This window comes from Aulonocara sp. 'chitande type north' Nkhata Bay, linkage group LG13, assembly GCF_057382095.1.
Source record: "Aulonocara sp. 'chitande type north' Nkhata Bay isolate Kocher_YH1m ecotype deep benthic linkage group LG13, A_spYH_male_GT1.1, whole genome shotgun sequence".
NCBI lineage: Eukaryota > Metazoa > Chordata > Actinopteri > Cichliformes > Cichlidae > Aulonocara > Aulonocara sp. 'chitande type north' Nkhata Bay.
Genome location: NC_141356.1, coordinates 17,091,677 through 17,111,216, shown reverse-complemented (window position 1 = coordinate 17,111,216; position 19,540 = coordinate 17,091,677). Strand labels below are relative to the sequence as shown.

General features: G+C 40.6%; 1 protein-coding gene and 1 pseudogene across 8 annotated transcripts in view; one reads left to right on the top strand and one right to left on the bottom strand.

The window, feature by feature from the left end:
• abch1 (ATP-binding cassette, sub-family H, member 1) overlaps positions 1–19,540 on the top strand; it is a 193,021-nt gene that overhangs the window by 37,690 nt on the left and 135,791 nt on the right. For all 7 annotated transcript variants that reach the window (XR_015124405.1, XM_086258891.1, XM_086258892.1 and 4 more), the window contains 7 exons: positions 12,571–12,641; positions 13,988–14,037; positions 14,389–14,445; positions 14,568–14,638; positions 15,092–15,180; positions 16,110–16,213; positions 19,374–19,533. Coding sequence is in view for 6 of the 7 variants with exons in the window: in XM_086258891.1 (XP_086115017.1) it covers positions 12,571–12,641; positions 13,988–14,037; positions 14,389–14,445; positions 14,568–14,638; positions 15,092–15,180; positions 16,110–16,213; positions 19,374–19,533 (602 nt within the window). In the remaining variant the exon portion in view is untranslated. The remainder of the gene's footprint in view (positions 1–12,570; positions 12,642–13,987; positions 14,038–14,388; positions 14,446–14,567; positions 14,639–15,091; positions 15,181–16,109; positions 16,214–19,373; positions 19,534–19,540) is intronic.
• On the bottom strand, positions 405–9,286 carry LOC147315910 (uncharacterized; annotated as a pseudogene). Its single transcript, XR_015124406.1, has 2 exons — positions 8,612–9,286; positions 405–2,663 (listed from the first exon to the last, which is right to left on the bottom strand). The product of XR_015124406.1 is annotated as an uncharacterized LOC147315910 (transcript).

Here is a 19,540-nt window from a genome sequence, read left to right as displayed (position 1 = left end):
GGATGTTGCTTGTTTTCATGTACCTTTGCAAACAAACAACTTGCTGCCTTTTTCTTCCTCATTGCCCTACTTTTGATAGTTCCCTTTCAAGCAGCACATGCTGATGTCATGCACCTACACGTGGGCAGAACAGGCTGTGTACAGACGTTTGTGTTTGTCAGTGGGGATTCTCAGTAGTCAGGCAAAGGAGACAGATTTTGAAGACGAGTCTTTGTAATGCATGGCAGCATTCCAGCTGCATATCACAAACACGCTAAACACCGACACGAACAGTCCACACCTCAGGGAACACCATGCACCTATTATATACCTTAACAATAATTTCACAAGTTGGTGATTTACTGTTAAAGATATTCTATTATCAAAGTACTCAGATGCAATGAAATATCACTCAGACACTTAGAGCAGTTTTAAACGTGCACGGGTGAGAGACTCAGGGAGAGACTCACACACCTCCTTGGTGCAGTCTGGCTTTATTTATACACATCATGAAGCATACAAAAAAGGGAATATCATCCTTATCTTGTCAAGAAAACAGGTGTGGTTTATCAAAAAACTTCGTGTTCTCTACAAGGTTGTTTCTTACTCGTGGGTGGCGGTTTCCTGCTAGTGTGAAGGCAAACAGTGACAATGTGAAGGCAAAGACTGATAATGTGAAGGCAAGCAGTTTCCGTTATAAAGTAGGGAGCCAGCAATTAAAATATGCAGCTGGTTGAGTACAGAACAGAAATATAAACACTCTTAGCTGATTATTATATGAATAATAAAACCTTTAAAAGCAAAAATACTCTGACATTCCCTCCTGTTGTTTAGATTTCTCACATGACAGTACTGTTATTTTTGTCAGTTCATAACCTCTTGTCTAAACATTTTCGGTTTGAACGTCATAAAACAGTCCTGTGTTCAATTAAACTAAACATTACTGTATGGATCATCTTTCAAAATTTCTTCCATTTGAGACGTCATCACATAAGCATTGATAGAAGTTGTCACCATGTTTGATACCATTTTCTTCAGACAGGGTACTACACATGTTGTGAAAACACATAACAGTAAAAGCAAAAATGCTATTCCAACAAGTCCTTTAATCAGAAGGGACTTCCATGAACCACCTAGTAACCATGTCAACCAATCATCAGTGCTTGTGACATAGTCTTGTTGTTCAGCATCTTTAATCTTTCTCAAGGTGTTCAAAGCGTCGGTCATGTTTTGTGAGTGTATGTTGTCTGGGATGTATGTACAACATGTAGTGTCAAACAATACACACAAACCTCCTTTTTCAGCTAGAATCATGTCTAGTGCGACTCTGTGTTGCATCACTACAATGCGTATTGCGTCGATTTCTTCATTTTGCGCTTTGTTGATTTTCATTGAAGCATTTAGGAACAGTCCAAATCGATAGTCAAGTGTCTCGATCCTCAGCATGTTTTTCCCAACTCCTACCCAAGGGAACAAGGAGTGGAGGACTTTCTGACCATCAGTCCATAGTTTGAAGTTCTTGGGCACATCTGATCCATAGACTGAGTCATGTGGCATTACTTCAGTGACTTCAGCAACTTCACGTTTTGCTCTTGACGTGTGTGTCTCTGCTGTGATCTTGAAGGTGTGGTCTGAAATTAGTACTGGTGCACACAGACCGGTGGAGTTCGGTGGGAGCATGAAGTAGGTTTTAGGCCCGCAGGCCCAAGCGGCTCCCTGGACCCAGAAAGTTCCATTTTTGAAGGTGTGTATTCCTTTGGATTGGGTCAGGTCAAGTGTCTGTGTGCAGTTGCGGTTTCGTCCAAGTTTCCTGTTTCCATCGGAGAAGTTGAAACACATTGGGTGCTGTATGTCCGGCGGCAAAACTATGGCGAATGATTTGTTTTTTGTGTTGTTGGCTTTGACGTTTACCCAATGTTTTTCGTTGCAGGTGTAGTTCCAGTTCGTCAGATTGTAGGCACAAGGGGTTGTCTGTTCAATTAGGATACGTCGTTGTGAAAGTGGTTTCGTGACACGTTTGACGTCTGTGTCACTACACCATGGAATTAGGTCTTCTTTCTTTGTGCTTTGACCTTTTAGGGTCAGTCCTGTTGCCATCAAATCTCTGCGTGTGCAATTTCCAGTTGTTGCTTTGTTGAACACACATAGCATTCCGTGCTGTTGTCGGTGCGTGTTCTATCATACACATATCTATACCACGCATTGTTCATCCATGGGTGGTTATGGTCTTGGTTCAGGTCACGTAGATGCGAATTATCATGTGTCCATCTTTTTTGCAGGTGGTGTTGTTTATTTCCTCTCATCTGGGTGAGTGTTAGTAGGCTCACTAGGAGCGCAACGCTGGCCACTAGGAGGACAAGTGTCTTCATGATGACCAGGCACACCTAGACTTCTGGTGAGTAGACTATTGGCGAGAAGTAAAAAAGGGCGGGATATACCCAATCAGCCCTTCCCTTCACCAATAGATCACCTAGAAGCCAGGGGAGCCGGCGTCTAAGCGTCTGGATTGTCACTCACTTTTTTACAGTGGCTGTGGTGGATCCAAGATGGTCTTTCTGCTATTTTGCAGGCGGTGGGTGTGGTAAGTAGGACTTGGTATGGGCCCTCCCACCTTGGTGAACTCCAATTCTTTCTCTGGAGTACTTTGATCAGGATCCAATCACCTGGTTGTAACCTGCAAGACACTGGAGAGAAATCACTCGGCAGTTGGTTGTTTAACACAATCTCTTTATTTTCAAACAGTTTAGTCATCCATTCTGCTAGGGTAGTTTCCCTTATTGATTTATTAATAGGTTCACTGGTAATTGGCAATGGAAACGCTCTCCCGTGGATGATTTCAAAAGGTGTAAGTTTCTGAGAACCTTGTGTTATTCTCATCCACATCTTTACTAGGCCTAGACATTCAGGCCATGGTCTTCCTGTTTCTTCCATGCATTTTCTTAATCTCTGTTTTATTGTGCCGTTAGTTCTTTCCACTAGTCCTGCGCTTTGTGGGTGATATGCACAGTGATGTTTGATGCTAAATCCTAGAGCTTCAGAGACTTTGCTGATGATGTCATTAACAAAATGTGTTCCATTGTCTGACCTTATCAGACTGGGAATGCCATATGTGGGGATGAAGTGATTGCATAAACACTTTGCCACTGATATCGCATCTGCTCTTTTGACTGGATAGATTTCTGGCCATTTTGAAAATACATCTATAATTACTAGAGCATATCTTGATGCTTGGCATTCGTTAAGTTCAATAAAATCCATGTGGATTGTATGGAAAGGGTGAGGTGGTGTGGGGAAATGACCTCTTTGTGGTCGGAGGTTCCCCTGTACATTATGTCTTTGGCAAATCATGCATGTTCTGATGAATTCCTTTGCTGAATTTTCAAAATTTTTAGTGTAGAAGTGTTTAGAGAGGACATTCATCATTCCACCCGTTGACAAATGCGTTAAGCCATGTGTCACTAATGCTGCTGTCTTGTGTAGAGATTTTGGCAGTATTGGTTTGCCATTACAGGTCATTAGGTCATTTTCTAGCTGTGCTCCACACCTTAACCATTTTTTCTGTTCTGTGATGGATGCAGCTTTCTGTTCATCTTTAAGTACATCAAGTGGTATTAACGTTGATGTTTCAGATATTAAAGTTTGTATATGTTGTTGTGCTGCCTTTTTTGCGGCTTGGTCTGCAAAGTTATTGCCTTTAGTAATTTCTGAGTTATCTTTTTGGTGTGCGGCACATTTGCACAATGCTAATTTTTTCGGCAGTGTTATCACTTCTAGCAGTTCTTTTAAAAGGTGTGCATGCTGTACTGGATTACCAGTAGAAGTGACCATGCCTCTGTTCTGCCAAATCTTTGCGAAATGATGTACTGCTGCAAAGACATACTGACTGTCTGTGTGTATGTTTATGCTTTTTCCTTCATTCAGCTTACATGCTCTCACAACAGCTGTAAGTTCTGCACTTTGTGCAGAGTTAGAGGAAGTCAAAGGTCTTGCTTCCAGAACTGTGTCTACTGTGGTTACTGCATAACCAACGCAGTTGCGACCTAAGCTATTTTTAGAAGCTGATCCATCTACAAAAATGTCAGTGAAAGTTGACTGTGGTGTGCTATATATATCGGCTCGTGGTTTTGTTTCTTCATCTAGCTTTTCCATACAGCAGTGTTTTTCACCATCTTCTGATGTGGGGAGAAGTGTGCTGGGATTTAGCTGACCACACTTCTCGATTGTAATGTGTGACTGTGATAACAAGATGCCTACGTATGAGAGCTGTCTTGCATGTGTGAGATAAGACAAGTTCGCCTGCAGTAAGATGGAGGTTACAGCGTGGGGAACTTTGACGATCAATGTGTGTCCTAAGACGATGTCAGCGGATTTCTTAACTGCCTCTGCTGCAGCTGCGCATGCCTGCACGCACGAGGGCAGTCCTGAGGCCACTGAATCTAGCTTACACGAATAAAATGCAAGAGGGCGTTGCTTTTCCCCAAAGGCTTGTGTTAGAACGGCCTTCATGTAGCCTGCACCTCCGTCTACATGCAAGTAAAAAGGTTTTTCATAGTCTGGCAATGCCAAAACTGTGCGCGTCTGCAGTGCAAGTTTTAGATCATTAAATGCTTTTTCTGCTTCTGGTGTCCATTCTATTTTATCTTTCAGTGCTAGATTTTTTCCATAAATTAAGTTTTGCAAAGGTTGAGCTAGCAGAGCATATTCAGGTATCCAGCATCTGCAAAAATTGCAGAGACCTAAATAACTCATCATTTGTTGTTTTGTGAGAGGCTTTGGAGCATTCTGTACTGCTAGTTTTCTGCTGTCTAACAGTGTTCTTCCCTCTCCTGTGAGTTTGTGGCCAAGGTATGTGACCTCTTGGCTCCACAGCTGTAACTTGTGCTGTGATACTTTATGGCCCTGCTGTGCTAAATGTTTCAACACAGTCATGGTGTTTTTTCTGCAGTTGTCTCGTGTATCTCCCGTGACGAGAATGTCATCAACGTACAGAAGAAATTGCCCTGTGGCAGGGAGTGTGCATAGTGACATAGATTTCTTTAATGCCTCTGCATACAGGGTGGGACTGTTCTGAAAACCCTGTGGCAGTCTTGTATAGGTATACTTTTCGTTATCAAAGGTGAAGCCAAACAGATTTTGTGAATCTGGGTGTAATGGCACCGAGAAGAACGCGTTTGACAGATCTATGACTGAGAACCATTGTTCTTTTTGCGTCACTTGATTTAAGATTGTGTGTGGATTTGCTACCACAGGTGGGATTTGTTCTGTTACTTCGTTTATTGCTCTGAGGTCATGCACTAGGCGATATTTTCCTGTGTTTGCTTTTTTCACTGGGAAGATTGGAGTGTTACAGGTTGCTTTAGTTGTTTTCACTAAAATGCCTGCTTTTTCCATATCTGCAATTACTGGCCTGATCCCTGCTTTTGCTTCTGCCGTCAAGGGATATTGTGGTTTAACTGGCCTGTAGGTTGTAGTAGTTTTTACTACAACAGGATCTGCTCCTTTAATTAATCCTACATCTGTCGATCCTGTGGACCATAGTGTTGTGGGCAATTCTTGTAGTTCTGGGTGTAATTCTAATGAGAGTATATGTCAGTTTTCACTATCTTCCTGCACATGCAAATCAGTGCTGTCAGTCATGTATGTGGCTGGGTGGGTAGTGATCACCCACCCTAATGTGTATCTCATGCATCCCGTTCTGCAACCTTGTAGCCATCCTTCATGCGTGTCCTCAGTTTTTTCATATCTGTCTCTTTCAACTTGGGTGAGAATGCGGCCTAAATCTTTCCACTCAGTACTGTCATTGTGTGCTACTGACACATGTGGATTTGGCATCCTATTTACTCGTTGTACTGCCTCAGGCTGCAGCACAGAGCACACTGCATTACCACTTTGGGTGACATATAGGTGCTGTAATGTCAGCATTTGTGGTCCTAGCTTGTGTACTTCTTGGTCATACACAGGATTAGGACCTGGACTCTGTTTGAACCTCAATGTGTTGTGATACTGAGTGTAGTCCTGTCGTGTTGAATGAGTTGGCAGATATCGATTTGCTATGTGTTGTAAAGGCTCTAGTGAGGGCAGGTCTAATGTCCAGTAGTAGTGAGGCTGTCCGAGTCCTTGACACACATTAATCTGATAATCTGCTGGACTTTGTTTCTCGTTTAACATTAGCTTTGCATACATGCCCTCTGGTCCTGGCAATACTCCTATTTCCAGTTTCTCTAGCGCATCTCTCCCTAGAAGATTAACTGGGCAAGATGGGTCATATATGCACTGGTTTTTACAGCTGCGGCCGCTGTCTTCATGAGATAAGAGTAGAGGCTCAGTCAGTGATTTAGTACTGACATGTCCTGATGCTGACTTAACTATCAGAGTATCATTAGAGAATTTCACTTTTGGTGGTTTTTTAATCAGTACAGTTTTACATGCTCCAGTGTCGCAGAGCATCGTCATTGGCTGCCCATTTACGTATATAATTACAGTTGGTTTATGTTCAGAGCCCAAAAGCAATTGCTCTATGTTATACACGTCCGTGTTTTCATTGCTCTCTGCTTCTGTGCTTTTTCCTAGTCATTTGTTATTTCTTTCATCCTCTTCCTCAGTGTCATCCTTTTTTCTATGTCTACACTCGCGAGCAAAATGCCCCTCCTTTCCGCAATTGTAGCAGCTTGTGTCTTTCAGTCTTCTCTCTCCTTTTCGCCCTCCTCCTGCCTTTCCTTTTCCTTTGTAGGGGCCTGGTTTATGTCTTCTGTATTCTCCAGAGAATGCCACCAATCCTGTTGCTGGATCTACAGTAAAGACGCCTCCTTTTTCTTTTTGCTTCTGTATTTTAACTGCGTGTTCAGCATATTGCAGTGCATCTGATAGACTTCCTGTATTTTGTGTGACCCAGTGTTTTTCTACGTGGGCCCTCACTTTTGGGAGGAGGCCGTTCAGAAATGCATTTTTTAGCTGTTGCTGAAATGGTGTTTGTGGCTCCTCCTGGTAATTTAAACCTGAATGTTGTCTGAAAACTGGGCGTAGGCGATCGAGGAAGTCAGAGGCAGTCTCAGCTTCCTTCTGCTTTATCTCGCCTATTTTGCCGTAATCTGCTCTTGGGGCTAGACGGACTCTAATCCTTTCATATAATCCTGCCAACTGAGCCCTTAGAGGCTCAGAGGTGGGGAGCAGGGCTATACCCTGGTCATCTGACCCCGTGAAGTCTCCCTTTACTGTTCCCATTTTTAGACCTAATAAGTCCTGAATTACCTGGAGCATTTCATGGCCATTCAAGTGCCAGTGTGTTCTAATTAACTCAACTGCCTCCCTCCATGGCTCAAAACCTTCATTTAACAGTGGAACGTCCTTTAAGACGTTAAATCTGTCAGTTTGGGACCATGCTCTGAAAACATATAGGAAAGGGTTGTTGTCTCTTTCATTATTATCGCCACCCGTTAGTTGGCCATATCTTGGGTTGGGCGTGGCTATCATTGGAAACAGACCTGACGGTCCTGGGGGGTCAATCTGTCCTCCCATATCCCTACCTGACGGGTCTTTCCCTATGTCTTCCTTATGGTGATTTGTTGTCATTAAATTTAATGCCTGTCTTGCTGAATCATATGGGCCTGGCGCGTCAGTGAAGGGGTTTTTTGATACTGGCTGATTAGACGGGCCGGGGGCAGGCACATATGGAGGAGGTGGTTTTGGGTGTTGTGGATCTTTTAGTTCACTACTTTGTTCATTTTTCTTTTTCTCTTCTCGCACCTTTGTGCGTTTATCATTTTCTGCCATCCAGGCTTTAAAATGTTGCCACTCCGTGAGACGTTTGGCTTTCTTTTTAAAGCTTTTTTCATTGTTTAGTTCCGCTTGGAGGGTCTCTTTTAAAGCAGTCACTGCAAAGGGAGTACATTTTCCCTCCCACGCAGGGCAGTTTAGTTTCTTTGGATTTCTCCATCTATTTGCGCTAATTAGTCCGGCGCCTGGACATTTTTTCTCTAGCCACTGCTCGTCAGCAGTGAGTTTTGTTGATTTATTACCCATTATTATTTTTTCCTCTTGTTATTATTATTTATTTATTTATAAATATATTTGCGTTTACACACACACATACACACCCGTGGTGCTTTCTCTGGCACGAGGAATGGGAGAGGCTATTGACACGGCCTTCTACTTTCAAGCTAGCCTTGAAAGCGGTGTCAATTTTATGTGATGAAACACAACCTTTTCCCGTTCCACCAGAACTCGAGCAACCAACGGTAAACAATTCGGTGGAGTAGTTCAGCCTCCTTAATGTGCTGTAAAATCAACTTACTCCACCAACAAAACAGTAAAACAACAGATTATACGCGTAATGAGTTTTTTATTCTGGGCAACACTGTGTCTTTCTACATTGCTCCAAGCCCTCTTTCAGGCGAGCTGCTTCGTAACCTCTACGAGTCCTTTTTCAGACGAGAATGTTACTATCCTGTCGTATTTTGACATTAAACTTGCTCCGAGCCCTTTTTCAGGCGAGCTGTAACCTCTACCAGTCCTTTTTCAGACGAGAATGTTACTTAATTAATCTGTCATACATTGACGGGAAACTATTTAATGTACAGACCACAGGTTGCCTCAGTCGTTTTGCGCAAGATGTGAGTGAGTGCTAAATATTCACCTGAGTTATTGTGTGGTTGCTTTGGTTTCCTTCATCAACCCCTGAAGTCGTGGACCTCTTATAAGAACGCTGGCCAGAACCCGAACGTCACGTCTCTGGACTTTATCCTCTGCCTGGAGAGGAGTCGACAGCGTGGGCTTCTCACGACGTCAGGACTTGACGAAGGTCTCCTATTGGAGCATTGAAAAAATATCAATGTCCACTCCGGCTCGAAGGACCAATTAAATGTTAAAGATATTCTATTATCAAAGTACTCAGATGCAATGAAATATCACTCAGACACTTAGAGCAGTTTTAAACGTGCACGGGTGAGAGACTCAGGGAGAGACTCACACACCTCCTTGGTGCAGTCTGGCTTTATTTATACACATCATGAAGCATACAAAAAAGGGAATATCATCCTTATCTTGTCAAGAAAACAGGTGTGGTTTATCAAAAAACTTCGTGTTCTCTACAAGGTTGTTTCTTACTCGTGGGTGGCGGTTTCCTGCTAGTGTGAAGGCAAACAGTGACAATGTGAAGGCAAAGACTGATAATGTGAAGGCAAGCAGTTTCCGTTATAAAGTAGGGAGCCAGCAATTAAAATATGCAGCTGGTTGAGTACAGAACAGAAATATAAACACTCTTAGCTGATTATTATATGAATAATAAAACCTTTAAAAGCAAAAATACTCTGACATTTACTTACTTAGAAATTCGGATTGGAGGATGGTTGTAAACTCTTTGGAAACTTTGACTGGAAGATTTGCACCAGCCTCCATTATAATTATAAAAATCTTCACAATATATCCAACTAATATTTCCCCTGGTGATAGTGCATAAAATCCAGCGTGTGGTTTGCATTAAGAGAAATTATGACCTCAGGTAAATCAGTGCAGCTTTCTTGTTGCCAGTGAAAACAAACAGCATGACTGACGTGATCAAACACATCAGCCCTGATGTATTATGCATAAAGGTATTTGTGCAATCATCCGGAGGAAAGTACCAGATTCTTATGGATCTGAAATACTGAATTAAAATGTTTTCAGTCCCAGTACACAGCTTCCCAAAAATATCCCAATAAATGTTTTTATATTTGTTTTAATGAGCATTACAGCAAATAATATATCATTTATTTATCTGCTTCTACTTAAAAGGACCACATAAATCAGCTTAATATCTTGCTTTTCTAAGTGGCTTTAAAACTGTTTTTATTAAAATGTTTAATATGTTCTTCTGATGGTGAATTAATCTGAAAGTAAATTTTTTTCCACATGCACTCTCTGTTGTTTTGATACACATAAAAGCTCACAGAGGCCACACCACACCAACTCACACCTCAAAATCATGTGAAGGTGAGTCATTGCAGCAGGGTTGTTGTTCAGTCGTCAGTCACAGCGTGAGACTGCAGGGTGGACAGTCTGGTCCTTCCTGTCCGTAACACACCTGAGCAGGTTGCATCTTAGCACCGACCAATAAGATGCTTATTCTTACCGAATCATGTGCTTCTTATGTGACAGACCTGCCTAAGAAAAACAAAAAGCTTCTTCTCCCATGTCTTCTGGCAGAGTGGTACTCTGGCTGATTCTCAAGCAGACCTTAATGTTATCACATAAGCATGAAGCAGATTTTTGTTTCCTGTTAGGAATCATATGGATAAGGCAGGATGGATAAGGAGTTCATGCAAATGTATTTTTGGTATGCACGTTTTAATATCTTATGAGAATGAAGATATTCACACCTATCACAATCTGACCCACCATTATGACGTTTTTTTCATCTTTTTTCTGGATTCATTTCAAAGCTGTGATAAATTCCCTACTGAGGTTTATTCTTCAAAAACAGCTTTTGTTTATGGCAGTTGGTGGCTATATTTTAACTCCTACCTGGTGGTGGCACATATATAGATGGAAAATCTAAGATACAGTCATTTGAAATTGAAAGTACATCCTCTTTCAGTTGTGAGGAGCTGGACATGACATGGGGCGAGAGGCAGGGTACAGGTGGCCTGTTTATCACAGGACTAACAGAGAATCACACTCACATTCACACCTATGGGCAATTTTGAATCATTAATTACCCTAACCCAAATAATTGCATGTCTTTGGACTGTGGGAGGAAGTCGGAGAACCCACGCAAACACGTAAAGTCCGCACTGAAAGGCCGCAGCCAGATGGTGGAGTTGAACTCAGGACCTTCTTGCTGTGAGGCAACAGTGCTAATCACCGTGCCAGGAAATAATAATAAAAAATTCACCAGGCCTTTATCAGGTTCTACGATAATTTAGATATAACCTCAGATGAACAACTTGTGATACATTACAAAGACTGATAAATAGATTTTTACAACAATCACAATAACCTTTATCAGACTTTATCAGTCTTTGACGTTGTTGTGAAGGGATTTTGGCCCAGTTATCACTTCAGCTCATCGAGGTTCGCACACAGTCATTTATGCACAGCTCTTTTATGAACCCTCAACAGCACAGGCTGAGGTCTGATCTGGACTTTGACTGGACCACTGGAACACCTGCTGGTGTTCTCGGGATCATTGTTGTGTTTCATTTTAACCAAGCTTTGTGGCACAGATGGACTCACATGCACTCACATTCTTCCACAACCTCCTGGTTTGTTCAGATCCAACTTTACAAACCTAAGCTCTGCTCTTACGTTCATTTAGAGGGAAGAGGCTCTCTTGGCAACCTTTCCAAACAAGCCATTCTTATTCAGTCATTTTGTGATTGTGCTGTCATGAACGTTAACATTATGTCAGAAAAATGCATGTCAGTAAGTCTTAACAAAAAAATGAACGCATACTTTCCATCCTTTTTTTAATAGTTTGCTTTGCTTTTTTAAAATATAAAATAAATTGTATTCTGTCATTTTCATTTTATTGGGATTTAAACCTTAATACAAAATTTTTTCTTAACAAAATCTCTTCTTAGCACCCGTGCAGTATCTTCATAGCCCGCTTTGGGGATCACTGTTGTAAAAATAAAACATATATATTACTACATATACATATATCTAACATATAACATAATAAAAAATCTAAAATGATAAAATACCCTCAATTTGAAGCTTTTAGATGTTCAGCCATGTATTGGCATCATCATCTCCTGAAAGGATTAAATACAACAACTACCAGTAGATTTTTGTAAAAGCCTAACTAGGGACAAGGCAGAAAATTTCCTGTAGCTACAAACTCTCTGTGCAGCACACCAGTTTCATACTTTGTAATGGAACTATGTTAAAGTGCAACACCCTTAATCAAAATTTTAATCTATGCACTTACGCAGACAGTAAGTTTGTCCAAGTGAGACCATCTGAAATAAATACTTTAAGGAATTCCAGGCTACACATATCTGACACGCATTATTCAGTTCACTGGTATTCAAGAACAAAGTTACAATTTAGTAATAGTAAATTACACGTGGTTCAATGCTCTCAGTGGCTCAGCTAGACTTGAGGCATTGCTTTAATTGTGTCAGAGAAATAATAATTAGCCTGCTGACCTTCTGAGTTTTAAATAGTGCTACCAGCCTGCAGTCACATGCATGCATGACTCTGTTTATTAATTCACTTGGCTGCTTAGTTTATAAGGTCATACACTCCTTTCATAAGGTTCCATATCAATAACCAGATTCCTTAGGAAAAAAATGAATATTTATGTTCCTATGCACCTTCCTCAGGTTCACCGGGTTTGTAGTGTCCTAATGGCCAAATTCTTCAACCTGGGTCACTGAGATTAGATTTCACTATCACATAGTTCAGTAGTGCTTTATCTGTCTCTATCTGTCTCTCTCGTATGCTGTCTATCATTTAAACTTGTCCTGCCAGACAAATTTAGAAAACCTGCAGATTCAGCAGATTATCACTCACTTTTCAGCTTGTCATTGCGATATTTACATTCTAGTGTTTTGTTAGATAGACTGAGGTTCTACTTTTTTCTGATCATAATTCTGGTTCCTTATTGCACAGGATGCTCCAGCGGCAGGTCTCTCAGGAGATAATCGATGGAGGATCAATACACGTCTGGCTGGACCAGACAAGTAAGATACAAACCATTTTTGGATAATTGTTGTTGAATGAAACATACTGTGTGCTTTATTTATGTTATACTAATGTATATTGTACATATAGGATTCTCACATACATCAAATTCCGGCATTACATCAAACTACTGCTTGTCACTGGTGGTAGTATGAAATGGTACCTGCAGATCATTCGGCCTGCACAAGTAGACCTCTTTGTATTAGATATTAGTACCATGTCTGCTGTTAGGTAGTTTACTGTCAGACCATAAACTGGTGCAGTAGGTTCATCCTGGTGGAGGACAATGCTGAGCCTCATATTGTCATGATCCTGGGTCTTTGACCCAGCGTTTTAAGTTTTAGGTAATGTTTGATGTTTATGGTTTATTTTCAAGTTCATTAGATTACCTAAGCTCATTTACGTTTCCCTCACCCTTTGTCTGTGAGGCTGTTTTGACTGCATGTCTTATGTTATCAAGTTTGTATTGTCATGTCTTCTTCACATGTTTCCTGTTTTGTTTTGGAAGAGTCTGGTGTTCTTTGTTCATTGTAGTTAGTGTTACTCTCCCCTGTATTGTCATTATGTTTCATTCTAGTCAGCTGTGTTCTCATGTGTCTCCACTTCCCCTGATCACCTCATGTGTGTATTTAAGTCCTCACTCTTCCTTTGTTTGTCATCAGGTCGTCTGTGTTTCTCGCCATAGCCAAAGTCACAGCCATAGTTAGCTTTCATAGTTTGTTCCCAGTTTAGGTTTCTGTTTAGTTATTGCTCTTCTGCTGCCCTCATTCTCGTTTGTTTCTTTCGTGATCATCAGCCACAATAAAAGGCTCGTTTTTGTTTAAGTTCACTCCCTTATCCTCACTTGTGTTCGCACCTGGGTCCACCACACACATCTCCGCACGGTCTGTCTCCACAAACCGTGACACATGTGGCCAAAGTGTACAAGTAATTCCTAAATGCGACCTCACATATTGGTGCATTCCAGTGCAGCCATAGACTGTCCAGGAGCTCACTGATACTCCAGGTCAGGGAGGAGATCCTCATAGGACACCGTAGACCTTCTAATCAGGAGTATGCCCAGATGTCATGTGGGGGCCATGTATACTTCTAAGACAGATAACACAAGCTGGCCTCAATCTGTGATTTCAATTTCTGATTTCTGGTATAATTTTAAATCCAGCCCTTAAAAGGTCAATAAGTTTGGTTTCTACTCTATGTCAGCAAAGATTTTCAACCTGAATATTTCATTCATCAAGATCTGATGTGTGATTTACATGCTCCCTTTAAATTTTGAATGGTGAACATTAAAAAATCACTCTGACAAGACGAAGATGCTCATGTTTTCCCTTTTTTTCATTCTTAGATCGGCAAATTGCCCTCATGGTGCAGAAGAAACTACACCAGGCCTTCCAGGTACAAATATGATGTGAAGTCTATGCTGTATACATAAAATATCCATGTTTCAGTGAACAAGAGCCATCACTGAGCTTTTAGCCACAGCTTAAGAAGCCTGGTTGTTGATTGAGCCCATAAAGTTATCAGGACAGCGTTTACTGCTGGCCATTGGAAAATAACCCAACTTTTCAAACACCTCCCATCTTTTTTAAGCGGTCTGTGGACGAGAGCCGTTGTGAACTAGAATTATGTAAACAACATTAAACTGATTTGAATATTTAATGAAAATACTTAAAGATGATAAAGAGTAGCCCTGATTTTTTCTTAAAAAAACAGATGCATCACTTATGTTTTGCCCTCTGTCTGCAGGCATTTGTGGATTATAAGCTGGGTGGCATGGCATATATGGTTGCCTTACCAATAAAGGTAAGAGAGTTTATGGAAAAAAGCAACTGAATGTAATTAAATACTGTAAATACTTAAATGTATATGAATTTATACATGCTGCATAATAAAGTAAAATAAACACTCTTGATTTCTTCTGCTAGTTTGAGGAGCCAATCTACGGCAGCCAAAACACAGACTTTACTACATTTGTGACCCCTGGAGCTGTGCTCAGGTCAGTACACTGTGTGCTGGTTAAAGTATAGGGTAGTAGACACCTTACTATACCTGTGTCGGGGTGATTGTGGCTCAAGAGTTGGGAGTTCGCCTTGTAATCGGAAGGTTGCCGATTTGAGCCCCGGCTTGGACAGTCTCGGCCGTTGTGTCCTTGGGCAAGACACTTCACTCGTTCCCTACTGGTGGTGGTCAGAGGGCCCGGTGGCGCCAGTGTCCGGCAGCCTCGCCTCTGTCAGTGCGCCCCAGGGTGACTGTGGCTACAATGTAGCTTGCCATCACCAGTGTGTGAATGTGTGCGTGAAGGGACTAGTAAATACAAATACAGGCCTTTTACCATCTGTGTTTATTTCCTTTTGGTTAATTTTGTGAAATTTTTGGCATCAGCTCATAATAACAACATACCACCTTATCATTTCACTTCTACCTTCTCTTCTTCCGTTGATCCCTCCAGTATCACCTTCTACCTGGCCGTGGGTCTGACAGCACTCTCCTTTGTCCTGGAGAGGAAAGAGGGGCTTTTGGATAGATGCTGGGTCGCAGGTGAGCCGTCAAAGCTAACATTGCTCCCACACTCACACGCGAATACAGAAACCACTGTAGTGGTACACATGTTGCACCTGTACATATTAATGCTATGCAGGTTTTGAGTGTGCAAGTGCATTTCCATGATGAAGAATGACAAATCTTTCTGTATGGTTTCTAGTTTTAAAACACTCCTACACTCAAGTGGGAAAAGGAAAAGAAATTATTCACCCTGATAAAAAAAAAAATATATATATATATATATATAACTGTGGCTTATTGCCAAACAGCTTCAACTAAATCTGAATGTTAGCTGTACCTATAAGAAGCATGTTTTTAATTTCTCTTGTCAAGATTTGACAGTCTGATCTAAAAGTCCAATTTTGGATTGTTTGCAGAACTGGTGTGAATCACATAAATGGGAAAAACCATCAAATAAACTGAGTCTGTGTTCAGTATTAACCATATAGTGGTGATAAGAATCCAATCAATGGATTGTTTCAAGTGTAATTCGTGACCTGACCACCAGAGGGAGTAAGAAGATCACAGTAGGGTTCAGCAGATGTCCTTGAGCAAGCAGACACACTGAGAACCTTTTGTTTTGATCTTCTTATAAACTGCTGTTTTTAGCATTGAAATGGATTATGAGTTAATAGTAATCTCTTATTGAGTATTTGTAATTATATCAAAAATGTGTTATAGTTGCAGGTATCACATGTGACTTAGTTTGTAATAAAAAAAAGTATAATATAGCTGAGCAGTTAAAAAGTTTATGTTTATGAAGCAGTTTATGTTTATCCTCTGTTATGATTATGATTTGATAGATACTGGGAACCCATAAATTGACTGCAACATTACGTAATTGATTAAATAATTGATGTGAATGTAAAATGTGTAAAGATCTTTTAGTGAGTTTATTGAATTTTGTCTCTCTGTGTTTCTATCAGGTGTGAGCTCTCTGGAGACGATGCTGGCTCACCTCTTCTCTCAGCTGTTCGTCATCAGCGTTCAGATCATCCTGCTGCTTCTTATGATGCTGCTCGTCTTCAAGGTAGAAGTAATAAAACCGAAAAATAACACAGAAACTCAAAATACAGACGTAGTCAGATGAACCTTTGCAGCAGTAAAAAATGAAGTCCACAGAGAAGAAAGTGTCAGCAGGGGAAATGAATGATAAAAATAGAAGCCTTAAGAACGGTTTGGTTATATAAACAAGGCTGACTGTTATTTTTACCTCACAGTATAACAGATGTCACCTCACTGTTTGCTTCTTTAATTGATTTTCTGTGTTTGCTTTCAGTCAGTGTAATGCCAATAAGTGTTTGCAAAGCCAGACCACAGGGTCAGTCCTGTTTAACCTTTGCTGAGACCACAACACGGTCACTTAATGTTAAACACTTTAGGTTGAAACGTGGTATTTCCTGTGCTCTTTGCAAACTCATTGTGTGAGGGAGATTTTCTTTGCTTTTTAAAACGGCCTCTGATATGGTTTCGTTCAACATGCAGGGAACAGCTCTGACATACTGAAGGTTAATCCCTCGCCGACCTTTTACCATCTTCATTTGCATTTTTCCTACATCATCAAAATCAGACTTTACCTGCAGTGGATTCAAGTCATAATTTTATGATAATTTTATTAACCTCTATTTTTTTTTCAAGCATATACCTTGTTTCCCTCATAAAAATTTAGTTACAGTGCACTCAAGAGGAAATATATCACATAAAGGCCACTTTCCACTTTCTTCTATTGGTCCAAAACAGTTTCATAACATCACTTATGTGGCAAGACAAAGTTCAGCTACTCTATATACACATGGACTTATCAAACAGTGCTGCTTTTCACTATATTATGACTCGAGATTTAATGTAGAATCGCTGATGTCATGAAACATGTGACAAATCTTGCCAGTTTTCATTGGCTATTTGCTGTTTTATGACTTGACTATGAGGACATGAAAACTTGTCTTCACATTTAAAGACTTTAAACAGTGGCTCAGTTGTGTATTGGTTTACACTAACTGACTAACAAGCAAAAAAAATCCTAAAAGGAGATACAAATCCCTTTGGAATTGGGCCAGGAAGAATATATAAGGGAAAGTAGCTTCTTCTTTATTTAAAGAATATTAATCCTTCTGACATCCAGTGAGAAAAGTATCTGAACTGTTAAACCCAGAGTTTTATGGTTTTCTGTTTTTCATTAGTTTATGCTGTTGTTATGTTGTTGCTGCTAAAGACATTTTTGGTATTTTATTTATTTTTGTTGTACTTTTTTTAAAGTCTACTTTTAATTTTTATTACCATTAACTTAAATGTCCCAAGTTCGATTAACTATAATAACCTTGGCTTTAATGACCAAACCAGTGGGAACATCGGGATTTCCTTCACTACTGATTATTGATAGACATCCATATGAAATCAATAGAGAGAAGAAAGAACAGAGTATAAATGTGAGTGTGCGTTTAGTTCATGCAGGGACCTGCTTTTATGCGTACGCTCCTCTATGTTAGTGTGTGTGTGTGTGTGTGTGTGTGTGTGTGTGTGTGTGTGTGTGTGTGTGTGTGTGTGTGTGTGTGTGTGTGGAGCGGTGGGTCCACAGAACCCACCGCTCCATAAATCACTTCCCGCTCCGGCCGTATCCAAGGATCACTGCAGGATCACCACAACAACAGGCCTTGATTGCTGTGGCAACCGAGTGGTCATGTGGTCTCTTGGTGCAGGTTTATTTTTGCACGTTGTCAGGGGAGACGGGAAGTGTCTTAACACTCCAAGGAGGGCACAGACACACACACACACACAGTTTAGCGAGGGAGCTTATCACCTGGAATCTTGTGAGGCGAGATTTCCAGTCTCTGTTTTACTGCTTTTATGTGACTTTGAAAAGTTTCATATCTCATTTACATCACAGACAGGGTAAGAACTATTTGTCCTTGTTATCTGTGGTGAAACTAAATGTTAAAACTCCTTAAAATGGCCTTGAATGTCCAGGGATGGAAAAAACAACCATAACTTAAAAACGTAATTATTACACATTAGGAAAGAGTTTTCAACTGATTAAGACAGAGATTAGGATCAGCCCTGCAATCTCATTTCTTTCTAACTCCTCACCTCTATTTATTTATTCATCTTCAGACTTCTCTTTCCCCACAGACCATGCAGATATGATAAAATAGTGGAATTCCCGTTTAACAGCCACACAAGATGATTGTACATCATGTCGGGAGTGAGCATGCAGCAAGCGCTGGTGTAATTTCATGTCCATCAAACGTCTTTCACAGCTCCTTTTTTAAAATGTATCATATCATGGTTTTCCATGGCTTTAGCTTCATCAATAATTCTGTGACACAAACATAAACCATCACAAACATTTTAAAAAAAAACTACTATCATCTTCAAATAGTTTTAGAAACTCCCAGCAGACAGACAATTGTAATATATTTTACAAGAAAAGCTTACATTGTTTCTAAGTTTTAAAAATCTGGTTGTAATGCTGCAGTTTCTCTGTGTTTATTCAGCTTTTTCTACTTGTGATAAGAAATACTGTGCTCGCTAAAACAATATTGAATACTTGACCATCTTTAGCTTTAATCACAGCACATTAGCTGTGGCATCATTTTGATGACCTTATGCAATGTTACAACATTTATTTCCAAGCAGAGCAGAACTGATGATGAGATGCAGACAGTCAGCTCACCTCATTTTTGGGGTACATAATGTTGCTGAATTAGACCTGACAAAATGAAGCAACCCCAGATCATAGCACAGCCCCCGAGAGGCTCACAGGAAGTAGACGTAATAGGTGCATCACTTTATCCACCTCTGTTTTTACGCTGATACACCAGTCAGTCCGGAACAGCGTAAATATGAGATTATTCCCTTTTCCCATTGATCCAGAGTTCAATCTTTATGCACCCTAGCAAAGAGGTTTTCTTCACACTGTGCAGAAAATTATCTCACTTAGTCGTTGAAGATTTTTCTTTTCCAACCATATGATTTTTAGTAATTCCATCACTGTCTTAGTAATAATTCGATGGAAGGCCCTTACCCATGTTTATGATGCTGGAAGTACTGCTTTGTTCTAGCTTCCCCTCTATTTTTCTTAACTGTTAGGTCTGCTGCAGCTTTGCATTTAAAATGCCCACAACTTAATCAAGCTTGTTATCTTTTTCTTACCCCTGCTCTTCATCTCTTTCTCTCTCTCTCTGTCTTTGCAGAACCCTAACGAAGGGTCCTTGGTGCTCGTCATAATTCTGATAGTCCTGCAGGGTGTCACAGGCATCTCATTTGGCCTCGTAATCTCATCTGCAATCGACGACGAGCAGAGCGCCAACCAGGCCGCTCTGGGTATCTTCTACCCCAATCTCATCCTTAGTGGTAAGCA